Source organism: Cryptomeria japonica, chromosome 6, assembly GCF_030272615.1.
Source record: "Cryptomeria japonica chromosome 6, Sugi_1.0, whole genome shotgun sequence".
Lineage (NCBI taxonomy): Eukaryota > Viridiplantae > Streptophyta > Pinopsida > Cupressales > Cupressaceae > Cryptomeria > Cryptomeria japonica.
In genome coordinates, this window is record NC_081410.1 from 226,037,089 (window position 1) to 226,058,424 (window position 21,336).

General features: G+C 37.0%; 1 protein-coding gene across 1 annotated transcript; it reads right to left on the bottom strand.

Annotated features, from left to right (window-relative positions):
* Positions 1 to 1,169: 1,169 nt before the first annotated feature.
* Positions 1,170 to 21,020, bottom strand: LOC131071443 (uncharacterized). Its single transcript, XM_058007278.2, has 2 exons — positions 20,791 to 21,020; positions 1,170 to 1,606 (listed from the first exon to the last, which is right to left on the bottom strand). Exons 1-2 carry the CDS (start codon positions 20,861 to 20,863, stop codon positions 1,389 to 1,391), a joined length of 291 nt encoding a protein of 96 aa, XP_057863261.1. The 5' UTR covers positions 20,864 to 21,020; the 3' UTR covers positions 1,170 to 1,388.
* Between the last annotated feature and the right edge of the window lie 316 nt (positions 21,021 to 21,336).

Consider the following 21,336-nt stretch of genomic DNA (forward strand, 5'->3'; position numbering starts at 1 on the left):
CATACCTTCTTCTATTAAAGTCTCCCAAACAATATTTTTATGATTGAAGGTTTATATATGCAGAGGAAGCCGCTAAGTGGGCTCATGCGACATTTGCTTGGGCATGGCTTTTGGACTTTTAGTCCCGCAACAGAGTGTGAAAGCCTTGTCAGCTATTTAAATATCCCGCTCATCCTCCACTTTATCGTGAGCAAGGCAAACGTGGCCTGTAGTCACCCCATCTCACACACAAGGTTAATTGGTCTTCGGTTGTGTTTGGATGATGTGATTGTGTCTACCCACAAACTTGGTTTGGTGATACGTTAACTTGTGCGCTCATGGGGATTTGACTCGTCTCTCCCATTTTATTTATGGGGAGTGGCAAGCAGAGCTATCAGTGCCCTTTTCGTCATTTGGGGAGGGGAGGGGCGGATGACCACACCTTAGCCCCCGAGTGCTTAAGAGGGATGGGCCATTTTTATCACCTTTTGAGTCCTAATCGACATTTTTCCTTCAAACATCCAATCGTCTGTTTTTGGCAAATGAAGTATTGTCGAAAAGGTGGTTCTGTGCACTTTCCGTTGGTGCAAGTATTTTTTTTTGTCTCAAGGAAGAAATTCCTTAAATATTTGATAAGGCAAAGTGCATCCCAAAAATGAAATAGAACTCCACTATAATACCTCCTTGTATTCCTTATCTTTTTCCAAATTGAAAAGGCGAAGTACAACTCATATTCAGACCAAATTTATGGCTGAAGGAAGAAATGTGGAGTCTTAACAATTACTTTGAAATGTACTGACTTATAAAATTGGCATTCCTCTTAACTAGGAACAAAGGAAATTTCAGACTTCTTGTTCAAAAGCATTCCATTTTCCAAGCATTACAGAAAGCCTGAATTATTCGGATGGTCAAATGTGAGCAATTCTAAGAGCTAATATTTATACATGTACCTGCCTACTGAAAACTCACAGAGATGATGTTAATTCTCGTCATCCCTAAGTTTCAAACCTGCGATTTAAGTATCATGATAAATTTTAAACCAAATCTGAAAAGCAAAGGAAACCTACGACCTTGCATACATGACAACTTACCCAATTCTATTCATCCAATGCACACTGCAAATGAACACTATGTTGGACAAAAAAACTCAACATAATTTCAGGAAAACTCAGAAAAGGGTAATACTTACAAAACATAGAACATGCTGGATATCAATTTTCATAATATTCAAAGCCATGAAATTAATGTAACAATTAATGCCTTTCTGATCATCTGTGTTGTTGATACAATCATGCTGTTTCTTGATGAAAATAAAATCCAAAATGAACAATAATTCTGACAAAATCGTTTCAGAACTTGCATTTTATTGCCTAGTGAAAATTCAGCTAAAACAAACAACTTGCCCATAATCAACCTGAACGAGCCTTCTTCTGTTGGAAACTGACTGCAAATAGTGGAACACCAACACCAATTCCAACACATGTCCACACAGCCAGCGTCATCTTCAACTTCCGATGTTTCATCCTATCTAGATTATACATGTGCTCTGCATGCAGATAGTATGGTTCGTCATGACCACCATGTTCTGACATTTTTGTGCATCCTGTGGAATGCACTGATCGACTAACTGTTCAAGCAAACACATATTAACAAGCTTATATCAGATACATAATTTATATCTGTCGCCTAGGCAATTACAGTATGTTAAGAGTTAATTTCAACAAAATAAGCATTTATATCATAAATGTTGTATATGCTGTTAAGAGTTAAAACATGCAAAAATAAAAATGCATTCCCTTCAATGATTGAAATATGCAATGATTACAAAAATGATCTAGCACTTACCCTCAAATTTGACTTCAAACTATTGAAACAATTAGAGTATCAATAGACCATTTAAATTTTAAATCTATTAGGCACACATTAAAAAGAACTAAATGAGGATGATAATATAGTGAGTTTTACATTGAAGGGGTCCTTACCATTAATAATATTCCCTCAATAATTGATTTCTCAATAAAATGAGCTGAATATTATTTGAGAAATCATAGCAACGTAAGTTTCTGAAAAGAAAGATTAAACTGTAAAAAGCCAACTTTAGAAAAAACTATCAAGATGCTCAACCTTTCTTTAATGCAGAATTAACTTAACTTCATATTATTTAAATATGTATTTTATATCAACATCTATGTAATTTTAAAATCCTGTTAAAAAAGATAACAGAACTACAACCTGCCATTTCTAGGGGAAATAACCAAAAGATGACCATCAAAACTACAATGGCATCCACAAAAATCGCTGTTCATTTCCAGCCATTTGCCAGAATTATCTGAAATGCATTCTCAGTTCAAAGCCCATGAGTAAGACATGTCAAACTAAAACAGGGTCTTTTCATTGCATTTCAAGTAAATTGACCTAGAAATAACAAAACTACATGTTCTAGCCGAGCCAAATGATTGTTTCTTATTTCCTTTAAAAGTTAAAAACAGATTCAATATCTTGTCTCCCTCCCTCCAATTTCTTTAGAAGCTGATTCTATGGACCCAACTCTCTCCCCCAAGTCCTCACAAAGCCTAACACCCCTTAACAAGTTTATACACATGATATTATCAAACATGGCATTTTAATTATTTCAACTTTTTAGATTTACAGAAGTTTTGTTTAATGTACAAAACCTCACATATTCTTTTTCTTCTTATTTTTTAAATACACAAAACCACAAAGCTTAGACATAGAAAAATGAGTACAGCATTTACCTATTCCTGCTAGACCATGGGCAACCATCTCCATCTATTTTGATGGAAGATTGCCAAGGTTGAAAAGAGCGCATTTCTATCTATTTCTCATTATGAACCAGTTTAGCAAGATGTATGTTATTATTCCTTGAAAAAAGCCCCTTAAGGCAAATAGAAAGCTACATTATGTTTTAATAATGTTTGGATTCGCTTTGGCTTGCCAAGTTTCCTTATGTTAGATAGGATCTCTTGTGAATGTTTAAAATGCATTGTAGAGAGGAAAGGATACAAAATTGAAGATGCCCACTTCTTTCCACCATCAAACAGATGGGCAAACTGAAGTGGTGTGAATAGGACACTAATTCAATTATTAGAGGGAACAATAGAAAGCATACTAAAAACATGGGATAAGAATTCAGGGTGAAAGAGTGGTGCAAGAGACCTTGCAAGTTGGTCTAATAGGTCAATATCTACACAAGATAAGGTGAGGGAAAGGTCCCCCGATCTATTGAATTTTTTAGCTTTTGGGGACAAAAAACCTCCTAATTAGAGAGTTGTCATCAAAATTGATCGGTCAAGTTGGTCAAGAGGACTTACATCAACACTAAGTCATATCATTGAAGAATACTCAATTTCTAGACATAAAACTGGACCCATTTCCCTACATTCAATGATCAAACAGAGAGTTGCAGTAAAGTTAGTAAACCCAACAGTGAAAGCCATTTACAGAAGCCGCCTAGATGATGCAGGCAACCAGGGGATTTACAATTAAAAAAGTAGGGATCTTTGACAGATTCAACCACAACCAGAGCAGTTTCTATCAAAGCAGGGCACAGAAAATGTATTCAACCACATAAGATATGACATACAAGACCAAATGGCAAGGTTGGGGACCTAGAAGAGGAGTTTGGCATTCCATATCCCTTTTCTTGAGCCTCTAAGGAAAAACTCTCTTGTCCTTCATAGGACTGTAATATCCCCTCATAAACATGTAGAGGGGTTCCTTTCAATTTATTGTAACTGTAATTGTGCATTTTTACGACAGTCTAGTTGTCCTAAGTATGTTAAAGTGTAATTGAGAAGGATAGAAACTAGTGCCATGTTTAGATGTTTGGGCATCAAAATTACAATGTAAGATGTGTTGCCAATTTCGAGGAATTGATTATGTGTTGCATTGATGTTTGTCATTGATGTCAACACTAGCTGTTTTCCTGTCTACCCGGTTCCGGTAGAGTGGTTGGTTTATGATGTTGATCTGGAGATCTTCTCTGGTATGTTCCGGCTGTTGGAATTGGTTTGGATTGGTTATTCATGTGTTCCTGATGCGTATCACATTCAGTTGGTTCAGGATTTGATGATCTAGAAGCTATCATTTGTTCTAGTAAGCCTTTTGGTTACCGGTAAGGGTTTTACCGGCAGAGCTTTGTTGAAGATCTTTTGATGGATCCGATAAGTGGTATTGGTGTGGCTTCTAGAAAGTTATCAGGATGCTGATGGTTATCTTGTCCCTGTTCCAGTTGATCGGTGGTGTTTCATTTGGCTTATGGCGACCTATTTTAAGTCTGGTGGTTATTCTGTTAGGTTATGGACCGGTTTATGTAACGTGTTTGTTGATGCTCCCGATGCATTACCCGTTGGATTTATTGATTGGTTTATGTTGTTTTGGTCTTAGGCCGACTTGGTTTATCATTGGTTTGCGGGATTATGTAACGGATTTATTGTATTATCTTTTAGGTGGCCGACCTAATTGTTTAGGTCCCGAGTTGGTATAAATGTGATGTAAGATCTCTTTGTAGATCATGGGATAAGTATTATGGGATTATCTGTGTGCGAATAAAGTTGTAATCATATGCAGAGGTTTTTGTCAATCATAGGTGATCGAATTGGGTTTGTGTAAGAGGTTTAAGACCTCCGGTATTGAGCTTAACCGAAACTGTACTCAGGCATAGGAGATGCTATTCTTGCAATTCATTCATCTTTTCGGATTGTAGTCAATGAGGCTCCTTTTGTGATGAGCAGTGCACTCTAGGTTGTTGGCCTTCCTGCATGTGCAAGCACCTCTTATTGTAATCACATACTTATTGCAGAAGTATTATCTGACTGTGGGTAGGTTTCTCACCGTGGTTTTTCCCTTTACCGGGTTTTCCACGTACAAATCATGGTGTTATGTGTTATGGATGGTTGGTAATTGTTCTATGATTTATGTTTGAGCTTAATTGTTATATCTGCTATTCTGGTATTTGGTTAAAAGGTTTTGTGTGCTTAAAGTTTTATAATCTGTTGACAACTGATTCACCCCCCACCCCTCAGTTGTCCACCGGTTATCCTAACAAGATGTCCATGAAGGCCTTTAGAAGGCGGTAAACCTGTGTAATTAGCAAAGGAAATGGAGGCTAGAGGAGGTAACACCTCACTCTTCAGAAGTTTTTTTTTTAACTTTTTCCCCACATTGTGTTCCTGTAAGTCAAATTCTTGTAATCACTCTATTTCCATACTCCCTTGTGCTCTCTTAAGGTGCTATAATCTTCTTTATTGTTTTGAATAAGGTAAAACAAGGATTTTGAAAGGGCCCAGACCCTTGAACAGTCAGAAAATATCAACCAAGGATCCACAAAAAGCAAAACAGCTAAACAGGCAAACAAAGCAAGTCTCACAAGAAGTGAGATAGAGACCAGAGATCCTCATCAAAACAAACAGAAGAACGTTACTGCAAGCAGCCACAAAGCAGCAGGCCACAAAACAATCAGTCAAGGTGGCTTGTAACCAAACTTCATCAAAGGCCTCAAAAGATGGGCAGTACGGGAATTGAATATCCTTCCATTGTTTGAAGGACTCTCAATCACTGCATCAAGTTTTCTATTAACCTTGAAAGAATCACTAACCTTAGCAATGTCATCTCTCCCAGTAGATTCCAGCACCTTCCCATTAAAATGGGGCTGAGAACATTCAGAAATATTGTTCTCAAAAGAAGGGCTTTTGAACACAGCCTGTGCCTTGCATGAGGAACCTATAGCCTAACCATGAGGCTGTGCCCAATACATTCCAGCATCATCTCAGACTTCATGATATAATTGGGGTGCACTTTCTCATCAATCTCTTGGCACAAGGAGAAATGCCCAACATTGTGGAAGTGGTTCAGCCAAGAGGGCTAATAATGGAGTTCCACTCCCAGACACCAAGCTTGGAGTACAATTTAACACTATTGGGCAACTCTGAACCAACTTCAAAACATACACAAAATCTAGCATAAAGAAAACTTGTTCTAGCTTTTGTGACATCGTCAGTGGTAATAAACTCACCAATAGCATCAGTAATACCATGAATGATACTTTCATTGAAGCCAGATAGGAACCAACTTAATTTTGGTATCATCAAAACTAGCAAAACATATTTGAAAATAAAGAAAAGCCTTTCCAAGAAACCAGGGACATCCCAGAAGAACTCAAGAGCAGTCCTTAATGGAATTGAAGGAGAATAAAAGGAATCCGTTCATCAATGCCTTCACACTCAGCAAACATAAAGAAATCCAACAATCAAACGCCCAGCTGAAAATAACATCAATGTTTGGTCTATGACCAAGAAATCTCCCCATAAGAGCACTAAGTAAGCCCACGGAAGCTTTGTCCACCCACACATCTAGAAGAGAAAGAACAAAGCTCTGAAATAAGGAAGTTTGAGGATCCATGAAAGGGGAGACATCCACACATTACACTCCAACATCACACTACAAGGAGGAGAAAGCACTCCCTGCGCAGCCAAAATAGGATGGGAGCCTCCACCTGGAAGGAAACCTGGTACAAAAGCCCACACTAGGACAAAGGGAATGCACATCCTCCACATCACACAAGCCAACAAAAGGCGAAGGTATCACGTCTGTCAAGGGAGACAAAGGAGGATTCTTGCGAGAGTGCAATAGAAAGCTCCTTTTGAGAGAGTTACCTAGGTCACATTACCTAGTCCCAACGAGAAAAGGCTTAGTATATCCCTTCCTCAGAACACCTTGCATCTCAAATACCAAGTGCATTTGGGCAGATCACTGAGCCTCCAACCACATTGCCAGATTGGAAACAATCCTCTTCAACATCCACATGATCACACACCTCAAAAGAATTTGACTCCACACACTGCTGAGCATTCATAAAGCCTCCACGGGAATATCAAGGAGCATTTCTTCCTCGTTGCCCCAAGAGCCCAAATCTGCCTCCTCTGAGTCACCCCCCTCGCCTTGCTCATCGTCAGGATCGTCGCCTTTCTAAATGTTAGGAACACCATCATCTTCCCAGAAGCCATCTTCAACAGCTTCACAAGAGATACACGATGTCACTACTGCCACTAGGGTTTGGGTTCACAACACAAAGCAGCCCATATCAATACCATTTCAAAAGCTTTTGCAAGAAGCCAGCACCATGGTTTTGCTCGCAAAATACTCCATCCTCTGAACCGCCCTTGCCATCACCAACACAATATCCATTTCAGTTAGATCTCTTAATGTTTCAAAATAGCTTGGAAATGAAATAATATGAATGAATATTCTTTATTGTTGCTGACAACTTCAATTTTAAGGATTTTTTAAGATTGTTTTATGCAAGTCCAATTCAAAACTAATGAGCAGATTAGCCGAGAAAACATTTCAAATTAGTTGCGATGAGTGGAATATCCACACTATTTATGGATCACATATGTATTATATTAAAACTTTGAGAAGATTTCCTATCCAAGAGAAGCAATCAATCAATCAGTTAACCATTATCCTTAGAGGTACAAGTAATCAATCAGTTAACCATTATCCTTAGAGGTACAAGTAATTTATTTGTAATTTTTTCAAAACATAATCATATTTGATTAATCGTGGAACAGTATATTCCATTTTTTCCCTATACAATTTGTAATTTATAAATAAATCATTGACTAGCAATTTTGAGTAAATTTAACCCTATTTTTTTGCAATTAAAAAAAATTTCAATGTTTTTCTCCACACAATAAAGTTTATGCACAATTCAATGATTTTTTTTTATAGATTTCAATGGTTTTTTTTGCACAAAATATATTATCCATGCATGGTAGGGTTTACTCCTGCACAATAAACTCCTAAGCTAAGTGAGGGCATCCCAATCTTTGTATCTCTAGTTTTTGATTGTGTAGTTCATGTACAAGAGCCAAACAACCAATGCCTAAGTGTTTTGATTAGAATCCAGCCCAATTTCATATGCTGCCAGAAACCAGTCCAAATTTTGAATGCTGCCATATTTTAGAATGTCCATATGCCAATCAAAAAAAGCAGAAAAAAAATCTGATGAACCCTAGAAAAGGCAGGAAAAATCCTCCCGAACCTTAAAAAATCCAATAAAGCCCCCTAGAAAAAAGTTTATGAAATATATTTTATTAAAAAAGCTATGACATTTTATCCACACAAATCTGAAGTAAATTTCAACAAATTTTCATTGATTTTTTTATGTCCACCGAATTTTGGATTTCATGGCCGAAATTCAGCAAACACTATTATGTTGAAACTACATACTCAATAACTAGGGTGCAATGACTAGTTTACAACTAACATTACCAAAACGAAGTAATACTCTAATTTAGACGGACCAACTTCAAATTTCATGTACTATAAGGAGTTACTTATAAATTGCAATCTAACGCATGCCCTAATCCTACATCATGTGCACTGTGACAATTATTAAAAACAGTGATGATAAAAAAAAAGTGTAAGTTTAAATATCCATTAACTTCTGTTTGCAACAAGACCATGTAGAAAGGCAGTTCCATTGCCAAAATGATGACCTTAACCCAAGTTTACACCTTATAGGCCATGCTCCTCATGTCAGAGTAATTGGGTTAGTGCAACCATGTAAATACAATCCATAATCAACATTCGAATAGAAACCCCTTGATCATGGCTTCTAAATTGAAAGGTTGGTGTTACAATTACCTATCTAATAAGATCACTTGTAATGGAAAAACTAGATGATTGAACATGACGTTTTCTTAAATATATCAATTTTTATAATAATTTACATTACAAAAAATAAGTCCAGCTTACATGTTTATATAAGAATATTAAAGAATAAATGACAAGACTGAAAATGTAACAAGATGGAAATGATAATGAACAAATGTGTATACTAATACAAGTGCGGCAAGATGAAATATTAAAATCGGCATGAAGCAGGCACCCGTGATTATGGAAAGTAAATCTCATGAAAAAATGCCAATAACAGTAGGTTTATCTAACAAGCAAAAGACATAACCGGATTCCATTGAATAAATATAATCATAATGTGCCCCTCAAAAATGCTCCTAAATAACTGAATTGCATTTGTAATAATTAATATGAAAAAGAGAAAAGAAACAATAAAATGATGCAGAATAGTGAATCTTTTAGTATTCCAAGGGCAAAACATTTGCTTAAAAAGAAGACAAAAATCCTGACAATTACAAGTCATCGGGATCTGTAAGTTTTGAGAACCTGCCAATGCAACATTATTGGTGGCAATGGCCAATGAAGACTGTTATAAAATATAAAACCATGATAGTCAAAGGAAAAAAAATAAAGACTGAAAATCAGTTACTGTTGATTCCCGTAGCTATAAATAATGTATCAGAATCTGGTGGGGTCTTGAGAACCACAAATGCAATATACTTAGTTGCAATGACAAATGGAGCTGGCCAAAACACCATGAAAGTCAAAGGAAAAATAAAAATACTGAAGCATCAATTATAATTGATTCTGGTGGGAATTTTAAGAGCCTAACGATGCAATTCTTGGTAGAAATTACCAAAGGATGTTCCCCCATACTTTGAAAACACAATACTCGCCAAAAACTTGGTAGCTCTAAACTTTGACTCAAACCCAGTACTCAGCAAAATAAACAATAAAATTTATATAAATACACAAAATAGTCTTAAATAATGCATAAGATTCATAAAAAAATGAATTTACAGAACATAAGCTTATTTTGATAAGAGTAACATTACTCTAAATCAGGACTGACTTGACAAACCAAAAGCACAAATCAAACTGATAACTAAAAACCACTGAAATTTTCATTAAAATGGAGGGAAAATGCTGTTTTTATCATTTCAATCCAAAAAAGGGAAATCTCTGCATTCTTCCAGCCCAAGCCCAAAACAAATTTTATGTTTTGCTTTTCAAAACCAGAGCAGAAGCCTGCAGATGGCATTCTCGGGCAGCGTCAAGAAGCAGCACCCTGGCACATTCCATGTCAAGATACAAGGTGGGCTCAAGGGGAAAACACCCACCACTAGGCCCAAATTTAGGCCTCTGAGACAAGGAGCCTTCATGAAGCTTTTTTGTCACTTTTAACCAGCCACTGCTAATTTTTTCCTAATCACCCAACAATCAATCCACATTGCTGAGATCCTAATCACTATACAGCAGAAATAATGAAAAAACATGGTTTTATCAATTTTATCAAGGGTCTGCAAAAAAATTTGGGCTAACCAAGTCTGCAGAGAAACCAAATGAGTGCCTCCGCAGGACTCAGGGGCATGAGTGTTGAAATTAATAGCTAGCTCGGATACCTGACTATTGCACTTTAATGTTGTCAAAGACAAATGTATTATCTTTCATGTAATTCGAATTATCTTTGGGCTACCCAATCATGTAATGTGGAGACAAATAAATGTATTCTTGGGCTGGACCCAAACATGTAACGTGGAGGCAAGCAAATGTAATTTTAGGCTGGACCCAAACATGTAACATGAAGGCAAGTAAATGTAACTTGTAAAATAGCAATGCAATTTAAATAAATAAATAAGCAAGCCGACTTGGGGTATTGGCACCAAAGGTTGGATATAAAACCAACAGCAAATGAAGTCATTATCACCTTCTTCATGACATGTAATCTGCTCTCCAATATTGGCGATCTCTCTCTCTCTCTCTTGTGCGAACTTGCTTCTCATCTACCGTGTGAAGTTATTAAGGCTGGCTGTTAGGTGATGCTATCAAGATCATCTTGCGAAGTTAATGAAGACTCGCCTTGTGCGAATTTGATGCTGATCTTCCTTAGTCATCTGCTGCTGATCAGGGCTGCAATCTTCATTGTTATATAAAGAGAAATTCAGATCTGCTAACCTGCTGATTGGACAGCAGTCTGAGATAAGTTCACTTGCCTTGTAATTGCCTACATTTGAGATAATACATATTGTACTTTGCGGCCGGGTTTTTCACCTCCAAGAGGGAGGTTTTCCAAGGGTATTGGTGTGTCTTGTCTTGAGTTTTCATTGCTGTTACTGTTCTGTTATAACCTGATTATTTAAGATTAACATCTGATTGCTTAAAACTAACATGGTATCACAGCTTTAGGTTCATTCTAAATAATCAGATTATTAGTTGTCCTTCACTTTCAGTTTGCTGTTTTAGTTTTGCGAGATGGTTACAGGCCTGAAAGTAGAGGACAGACTTGAAGGTGCCCTCAATTTGACATCATGGAAGGTTCGTGTCCTCCTTGCTCTTGAAGAATTAGAGCTGTTACAGTTTGTGGAAGACAAGGATCTAACTGAACCTTCGGATCCGGAAGAACTAAAGCAATTCAAGAAGAATGCTCTCAAGGCAAAGAAGTTCCTTATTGATTCCGTGAAGGATCATCTTGTTCCAATTATCTCCAAACAAAAGACAGCGCGAGAGATGTTTAAAAATCTAGAAGGGATATATGAGATCAACAACATCAGCCGTACACTTACATTGAGGCAGCAACTTCTTCAAGTCAAAATGAGCAAAGGAGATTCAGTCATGTCCTTCTTCATGAAAATTTCAGAATTGAAGGACCAACTCAGCGCCATTGGAAGCAAAGTTGTGGACAAAGATATTGTCATGATTGCTTTGAATGGTCTTCCTGACTCTTGGGATCCATTCATTCAAAGCATAAATGGAAGAGCTGAATTCCCTTCCCTCGATTGCCTCCAGTCAGATTGCATTCACGAAGAGTCATGCCTTGCTGCCAGAGGAATGCATAAAGGCACTCATGGAGGAGATCAACATGTGCTTGCATCTCAACATGTTAAAAGAAAGGGAGGCCATTGGAAGAAGAACAACTTCAAAAGAGAGAGACTTTAGACCTCCTGCTTACGATTCAAGGAAGAAGCCAAGGGATCTTTCACGTGTCCATTGCTTCAGATGCGACAAGTTTGGACATTATGCTAAAGAATGTCAGAATCCGCCCATGCAAAGAGAGGCCAACCTGAATGAAGTTGCAAACTCTAAGGATAATGAAGACTACCCCTTCATTTCTGCCTTGTCCAACAATGTGCCAACCAATAGTAACACTTGGTTGATAAACAGTGGTGCATCTAGACACATCACGGGATATCGAGAGCATCTCTCGAACTTGATGGAGAAAGAGTTCAACCTTCATGTGGTAATTGGTGATGATGCTCAGCATTTGGTAAGAGGTTTTGGTAGCACTTCTTTAAATTTAGAATCTGGCATGTCCTTGCATCTTAGTGATATTTTATTTGTTCCTGGAATCAAGAGGAATTTAATTTCTATTTCTGCCCTAGAAGATAAAGGGTATCAAATGGCACTTTCTGAGGGTAAAGTACTTGCATGGCCTAAGAAATTTAGTATTAAATCTGCTCGTGTTATTGGAAATAGATATGATAGTTTGTATAAGCTTTCAGCTAACCCCATTCGAGCACTCATTCATGAAGCTTCTGAATCTAGCGAGCTATGGCATAGAAGGCTCGGCCATCTTCACTATCAAGCACTTCCTTCACTTGAAAAGATGGTTAAAGGTATGCCTAAACTTAATCAACTTCATGATGATACTTGCAAAGGTTGTGCATTAGGTAAGAACACTAAAAGTCCATTTCATAAAAGTGAAAGTAGAGCTAAGGAAAAATTAGCACTTGTTCATTCTGATCTATGTGGACCCATGTTTGTTCCTTCCCCTAGCGGATTTCTATACTATGTTACATTTATAGATGATTTTTCTAGAAAGACTTGGATTTACTTTCTAAAATCTAAAGAATTTGATGAAGTGTTAATTAGGTTTAAAGAATTTAAAGCTCTAGCTGAAAATATGTCTGGTAAAAGGATTAAAGTGTTAAGATCTGACAATGGAGGTGAATACACCTCAAGTGGCTTCAATGACTTTTGTGTAGAAACAGGAATTAAGAGGGAGTTTTGCGTTCCCTACAATCCTCAGCAAAATGGTGTAGCTAAACAAAAGAATAGAGCCATTGTTGAAGCAGCCAAAGCTATGATTCACGATTAGGACCTACACACCTTCTTATGGGCTGAAGCATCCAAGACCGCAGTGTACATTCAGAATAGATGCCCTCACCATGTCCTAAAGAACATAACTCTCGAGGAAGCTTTCACTGGAGTCAAACCAGATATCAGCCACCTAAGAATCTTTGGAAGTCCTGTCTATGTTCATGTGCCAAAGGAAAAGAGGACTAAGTTAGAGCCTTCCGGAAAGAAGGGTATCCTTGTTGGATATAGTGAATTTTCCAAGGCATTTCGCATCTACATTCCCGGTCAAAGGTATATTGAGGTAAGTAGGGATGTCACCTTTGAGGAAAATATTGCATTCAAGAAATCTAAAGGTTCTCTTATTGATAATGATAAAGAAGTTAATGATAATCAAAATATGGATATTGATACTAACCCTAAGATTCAGAGGGAGTCTATTGAACCTCCTGAACCTATTGAGCATGATGATTCTCCTGAGCCTCTGGTTCCAACTGATGGACCTAGAGATATTGCAGTTAGCGAGAAAAACCACTTTGGGTTAGAAGCAGAATTCAAGATGCTGAAAAGTTTGCAGCTCCTAGTGGCACTTTCAGAGAAAGTAAGAGACCTCAGAAGCTCTCCAACTATGTTGCAATGATGTGCAACATCATTGAGGCTGAACCATCCACCATAGAAGAAGCTACGAATCAGCTAGCATGGAAGTTAGCTATGGACGAAGAGTATCAATCCATCATCAAGAATGATGTCTGGGATATGTACCTAGACCAAAAGGTAAGTCTGTTGTTTCTTCCAAGTGGTTGTTTAAAATTAAACATGTTGCTGATAGTAGTATAGAGAAATATAAAGCTAGATTTGTAGCTCGTGGTTTTCCTCAAAAAGTCAAGAAAAATATACTATTGATATATTGAAAAGATTTAGTATGATGGATTGTAAACCTATGTCTACTCCTATGGAAACTAACTTGAAGAAGTTGAGTATTTCTGCAGCTAACTCTGACTTTGCAGATCCTTCAGAGTACGGGCAATTGATTGGATCCTTGATGTATCTAGTCAACACTAGACCAAATATTTGCTATGCAGTGAGTGCACTTAGCCAATTCATGAACCAGTCAAAGCATGTTCACTTGGTGGCAGCCAAGCACATCCTGAGATACTTGCGTGGAACAGTTGGCTATGGAATGAAGTATCCAATCAACACAGTAATCAATTTTGAAGGCTACTCTGATTTTGTTTGGGTCGGAAGTGTTATTGACAGAAAAAGCACTTCAAGAATCTATTTCAGCTTGGGTTTCGCTATGATCTCTTGGGCTAGTAGAAAACAGTCCTCAGCTGCATTGAACACTGCAAAAGCTGAATACATTGCTTCAAGTGTGGCAACTAGGGAAGCAATTTGGCTTCACAAGCTTCTTGCTGGGTTGTTTGGACAACCTTGGGGATCCACTGTTATTTATTGTGATAATCAAAGTTGTATTAAAATGTCCAATAATCTCGTGTTTCATGATAGGTCAAAACACGTGGAATCTCATTATCACTATATTCGTGATATGGCACAAAGAGATGCCATCCAGCTGAAATATATCAGCACTGATGAATAGGTTTAAGATGTTCTCACCAAACCTCTAGCTCGAGTGAGGTTTGAGTATTTCGGAGAGAAGCTTGGAATTGTGAAGAACACGACATTGACTGAGAGGGAGTCTCAATCTTAGTGATGCAATTTAGTTTGCATCCTCCACCCTCTGCGGGCAATGTAAGGTGGAGTCACCCTCTGTAGGCAATGCAAGATGGATCCATCCTCTGCGGGCAATCAAGATGGACATCATGAAATGAGTTCATGATATTTATGTGTTTTATTGCAGGTATACTCTATACATTCATCCTTGCAGGCAATGCAAGATGAAAGTCATGAATGGATTATGAGAAGTGCCAGATATCCTCTCTAGCTAAGGAGTGTTGAAATTAATAGCTAGCTCGGATACCTGACTATTGCACTTTAATGTTGTCAAAGACAAATGTATTATCTCTCATGTAATTCGAATTATCTTTGGGCTGGACCCAATCATGTAACATAGAGACAACTAAATGTATTCTTGGGCTGGACCCAAACATGTAACGTGGAGGCAAGCAAATGTAATTTTAGGCTGGACCCAAACATGTAACGTGAAGGCAAGTAAATGTAACTTGTAAAATAACAATGCAATTTAAATAAATAAATAAGCAAGCCAATTTGGGGTATTGGTGCCAAAGGTTGGATATAAAACCAACAGCAAATGAAGTCATTATCACCTTCTTCATGACATGTAATCTGCTCTCCAATATTGGCGATCTCTCTCTCTCTCTTGCGATCTCTCTCTCTCTCTCTTGTGCGATCTTGCTTCTCATCTACTGTGTGAAGTTATTAAGTCTGGCTGTTAGGTGATGGTATCAAGATCATCTTGCGAAGTTAATGAAGACTCGCCTTGTGCGAATTTGATGTTGATCTTCCTTAGTCATCTGCTGCTGATCAGGGCTGCAATCTTCATTGTTATATAAAGAGAAATTCAGATCTGCTAACCTGCTGATTGGACAGCAGTCTGAGATAAGTTCACTTGCTTTGTAATTGCATACATTTGAGATAATACATATTGTACTTTGTGGCTGGGTTTTTCACCTCCAAGAGGGAGGTTTTCCCAGGGTATTGGTGTGTCTTGTCTTGAGTTTTCATTGCTGTTACTGTTCTGTTATAACCTGATTATTTAAGATTAACATCTGATTGCTTAAAACTAACAATGAGTCCTAGGCATGTTACTCACAAGTTAAGCAAGAACTTGCTGAGCTTGTAAACTATGATCCCTAAAACACCATGAAGGTCAAAGGAAAAATCAAAAAGCTCTGTAGCATCAATTATTAATGATTCTGATTGGTAAAAATAATCTATCAGAATCTCAATAGTTCAAGAATTAGAGTCATTTTTATTTGAACAGCCAAATTTAAAGACTTGGCATTGCCAATAACTATAAGTTTCATGCCCTCAGAAACTTCATAAGGTCAATTTGTTGATGCAAGGGTATTCATCTCAAACCTCACTCTATGTGCCTCTGCTAAATGGTGTTCAAAATATCCTTTCAGGGAAAATGGTAGATAAATGGGACAATTTTTAAATAAACCTGTGACATAATTTTAAAATATAAAGTGAATGGTCAATGATGTCACATCACAACTCCTACTATTACCGTTAACCCACCCAGATATAGATGATAGACAATTTATATTTCAACCCTGATCTAATGTTTTGTCTAACTAGAGCTCTTCCCCTTCAAACATCAACCAGAAATCATTCAACTCTACTTGGATAAAGGCATTTCGCTGGAGGATGACATTATAAGGGACACCAAAATCCTAAAAACTAAATGGATATACAAATTGCTAATGCAAACCACTGTAATCTAATTCATTGTTGCATTACTGTAATCTAATTCATTGTTGCATTATAAAAGTTTAAAAGTAGAGTTAAACATGGACAGTGCCCATAAGGAAGCATGATCAAGTTATAACTTATATTCCAATAGACTATCAAGTTCTAGCTTCAATTACACTAGTAGGTAAACAGAAAACCTGTAAAAAAAATCATTAGGAAGAATGGCAAGCATCAAAAATCCTGTATTAATTTCAATGCTCCTTAAAAATTCCAAATTTAAGATAACTTTCAGGAAAACGATGGTTTGGCAATTTGAATGGATGAGACATCCAATAAATTCTGCAGTACACAGTCTTGCCTCTGATTAAATGCAACAAGGTGATCAGAAGGATCCACAATGGCACCCTTGAATTAGATAAATCTTAGAGGCAAATTTTTCATATGTAATGAACCACCAGTGACCTTATGTGTATCAATACCTTACACTTGAAACGAATGTTAAACAAGTTGCACAAGCCGTGCGCAACCATCTTATCTATAGAACAAGTGGAAAAAGTTGTGTTGTGGGATGCTAAAGAGGTTGTGGTCTCATCCACCAAACTGGTTGCAGCCTGGCAGCGACCTAAAAAACAACCTTTATGGCTAACATCTATGAACTTGAAGATGATCGTCACTTCAAATCCTACAGAATTGTTTCACTAACAGAGAAATGTTAAAACTAGGTTTTAGGGAAAGAAGATTAGATTTCAGATACTGAAGGATTTGTTCCTGGAGAAGCCTGTTTACCCGTAGGTCCTCCATGCTGTTTTCCTATTCAAGTTAAATAATTTATTGGATGTTAAGGATACTACCAGGTATCCAAAGGGTGTTGATGAAATGGTAAATGGGATACATTCGCATTTGAGCAACTGTAATGTGCCCAAACTTGTACCTTACATCACTAGTAATTCTTCAATTTTGTGAAGTCTCCAAAAAGACGAGATTGCAAAGGTGATAATCAAGTGAAGAATATATATATGATGATCAGGGACATTACACCTTCAAGTTAGACAGTGATAGAAACAAGCATCAATGGTACAGTGATTATGATATAATGACAGACAGAAATTAGAGGATCAGATTTGTGACCATGGACAGTGACTTCATAACAAGGTGCCCAGCTAGTTTGGACCAACTTCATTAGTATAGTGACGAGAGATTTGATTTTGACAGTCGATTGTATGTGACCAGTTTGTGGAATAGTCAACTTTATGGGACAGCCAGTGATCAGCAATTATAAGCCTTTGTGTCACCGATTGAGACAAAAACAATTTGATTAAAACATCGACTCTGTCTCTAATTACAGTGACTTAAAGAAGAGAGCATTGCCTAAAGAACAAACGACGGTTAATATAGTACAAACAGTTGTTAAAGAATAACTACTGTAGCGATAAGAATTGGATTAAGGAAAGTATTTACAATCATTTTGTGAAGGCTACGACTATATTAAGGAGCAACATTATATAAGTAGAGCAAATTAATGACCATGAAGCGATTATGATATAAGGCTTACGATCTAGATTAAATTACATTAAATGGTCAACTATCTAAAAAACGATTTGTATCAGAGGAAAAACATGAAGAAACAGCGATTAGACGTTAAAGACAAAGTCCATACCAACTAAGAAGGGATTCATTTGAGATAATTGTGAATGGGTACAAGAAGCATCAAGGTGGCAAGTTCAAAAGAGGCAATCTGTTTGGCAACACACAGCAGAGCAAATACTGTGATCAGACATTGATGATGATTGAGACGACCTATATAAGGAAGCAATCTTCATCCATCGAATGAAGAATGGTGATGTGTATCAAAAGACAAGAGCAATCATCAGTTATATAAAACAAACAATGCAATGATCAAAAACCTAACCTGATTAGTTTGGTAAAGTAATCCGCTTTAAGCAAACCCGATTTTAAGTATAGCATGGCCAATGAAGAATATAAGACAAGGTGAGATCTGTTTTAACCTATGTTACCCCGAGTTTCCGGGAACTTTTTTTCCCCGAAACAGGGGACGGCTATATATATATCTGAAATTGATAGTCTTGTTGTTGCTTCTTAAAAAAAAATTCTCCTCTTCAAAAGTTCAAAGTTCAAACCCTAAGTGAAGTCTCACAATTCACATTTCATAAACCAAAATAGAAAAACCCTTTCACTTCTGACTTCATGTTTTCAGTTTCAGCAGTATTCTTTTTATTTTGCAATTGCCAATTTTTCCTCCTGTGTGAACTCCTCCCTGCCTGCCATGAACTTCTCCTCCCTGCCTGCCGTGAACTTTTCCCATCCTGTCTGACGCCCAGCATGCAAATAACAATTTATTTTTTCTGTTTGATTTTCTACCTTTCTATATGATATCGATATAGCTTGTATCGATATCATATATTAATATGATATCGATATCATATTGAAACTATGATATTGATATAGTATTATATTACAATACTATATCGATATCAAAGTATATCGATATTTCTTTTTAATAATTTATGTGCCAAAAAAAATAAAAAATAATCGCTTGTAACTTGTAAATTATTATAATATTTGTTATTTATTAATTATTATTAATAAATAATAAATATTATAATTAATTTACAAGCGATTTAATTTTTAAAAATTAAAAAAATTTACTCGCTACCGGATTTTCTAAAAAAAATTAATTGCTTGAAAAACTGAAAAATAAATTTTTTTATAAAAAAAAATTGTTTTTTAAGTGCCCTTACCACTTACCGCCGGAAACAGCTAACTGTCCCCAGGACGGCTTGAGCGTCCCCTTCCCCTTCCGTCCCAGGTACGGTCAACGATCCCCAGGAAAATAGTTGACCGTCCCTGAGTTTCTGGGATGGTTTACAAAAAATTTCAGGGATGGGGGATGGCCTGGAAATGTTTCCGGCCATCCCCAAGTCCTCGAAACAGTTTCCATTTCCGAAACGGGTGCCTCAAGGTGGGAAACACATTTCCGGGTAACACTGGTTTTAACCAAAGGGTGTGATATAATAAAGAGAGATATATTTGTTTATTCCAAAAGGTGCGGTTTGGAAGTAAATTATAATAAAGAGACATAATCTAAAGAGTACATCCTTTCAGAAAAGAAAAGATATAAGTGGAGTATCAAACCTCAAGTTAGAGGGATCATCGAATAATTCTGTTATTTATTTAATTATCCATATCTGGACTGCTCTGCAAAAGCAGTGCCTGTTGGCATAGAGACAGTGGCATACATCTAAAGATGGTAACCAGATAGTCCAAACTTTGCATACTTCCAAAGCTGTACCTAAAACAGCAAACTAAAACTTCGCTAAAGTGATTAAGAGGAGATATAAAGTATAATTAGATCCATATCTGAAACAGCATAAGCGTCTGAGAGAGATGACTTGCAGCACATTAAAACTGCCTCATCAGAAACGGCTATAAAACTTTGAGAAGTCACTTTCAGTATAATCGACATTGACATATTAGGGAACGCTAAGGCGCAGATCAGAGCATGTCAAGAGATGAGCATTTCTCTATTGCTGACTTGAATATCAAAGAGATTGCATCATTCTCGAGTAACCTATATTAAGATTACGAGTACTATATCATACAATATTTAAGGTGGCCATAAAATAAGTGGTATCCATTGAATAATCATTATAAAGTAGTATCGAGTATTATCAATCTAAGCATTTAGGATTTTGATTGGAAAGAAGTCTCTTGCAATTGATTTACCAGTCAATTGTTCCCTTATTCCTAAAGTAATAACATACGGGGTGCATTACAGCAACCCAGGCTCAAATTCCACTCAGTGCTAAGAAGACCTGCAACGCAGCGGACATCCTCTTCATAAAGCGGCGCCCTGATAACGTGGTCTATTGTGGGTACCAAGATAAAGCAGTGTTAAAAATTCTGCACCCACGCATTGGACCACTGATGTTTCAAAATCATCCTACCAAAACAAAAAAGGGGCTGCTAGCAGGCATCTTTTGCATCCCCAACTATAGCCACAAAATTGGGAATGAATGAATCATAGGATCCATCAAACCCCCGAGGGTGCCACAATGGGTGGATATGTATCAAGATTACAATCTGCTTGAAAAACCCCTAGCTGAGTATGGAAAACTGTAATGCCGCACAATTGGATTTTTAATTTTGAAAAAGGTTTTAGCAATCCTAAAGCTGCGAGGGTCGTGTGTATACACTATAAGCATACGATGAGGCAATGTATATTACCGACAGATCTGATCTGATCCGTTCCAAACCAGGCAAGGAGCAAAGAAACCCTAAAACTACAAAAAGAATTGCGTACCTCTAATTATCTGGGTTGGGGATATTTATGTTTCATCAAAGAATCATTCTATGTTGCGGTACAATCACAAACCCTTGAACAATGATGATTAAAGAACAAAATAAATTGACAAGATTGCGAAAAGATTGCGAAACTTTTACCCGGACGCGATAGAGCAGCCTTGACGTTGTTAGTGAGGCCTCTTTTCAGAGCATTGTATGCAATGTTCGCCATTAGAAAAATTATGATGGTCTCAAAACCAGCTTCCGTTGTTGGCTGCTTCCCAATGAGGTAAGCGAAAAATATTTCGAGTTATTATAGCGACAATTGCACCTTGGTGTGCAATAGGTATGGAAGTTTGATTGGGGAGAAAACTTTTGGTCTATGTTTTAGTATATTTGGTAAGTAATTTAGCAAAATGATATTGGTAAGTAATTTAGCAAAATGATATTGGTTTGTGTCACAAATGTGTCAATGGAAAAGTGACAATTTTAAATTAATTTTGCAAAGGAAAGAGAGATATAGAGAGGAGTAGGGGGAATAGATAGAGGGGGTGAGAAGCTGAGATTTATTTAGAAATTCAAAAACATTAAAAATATGTGAAGAAGGAAAAAATTTAATCGTATAAAGAATTGAAACAACACTAAAAATAATAATCGAATTGTTTATCAAGACTTAAAACAAACTATGTCATCTGAATAACTTTC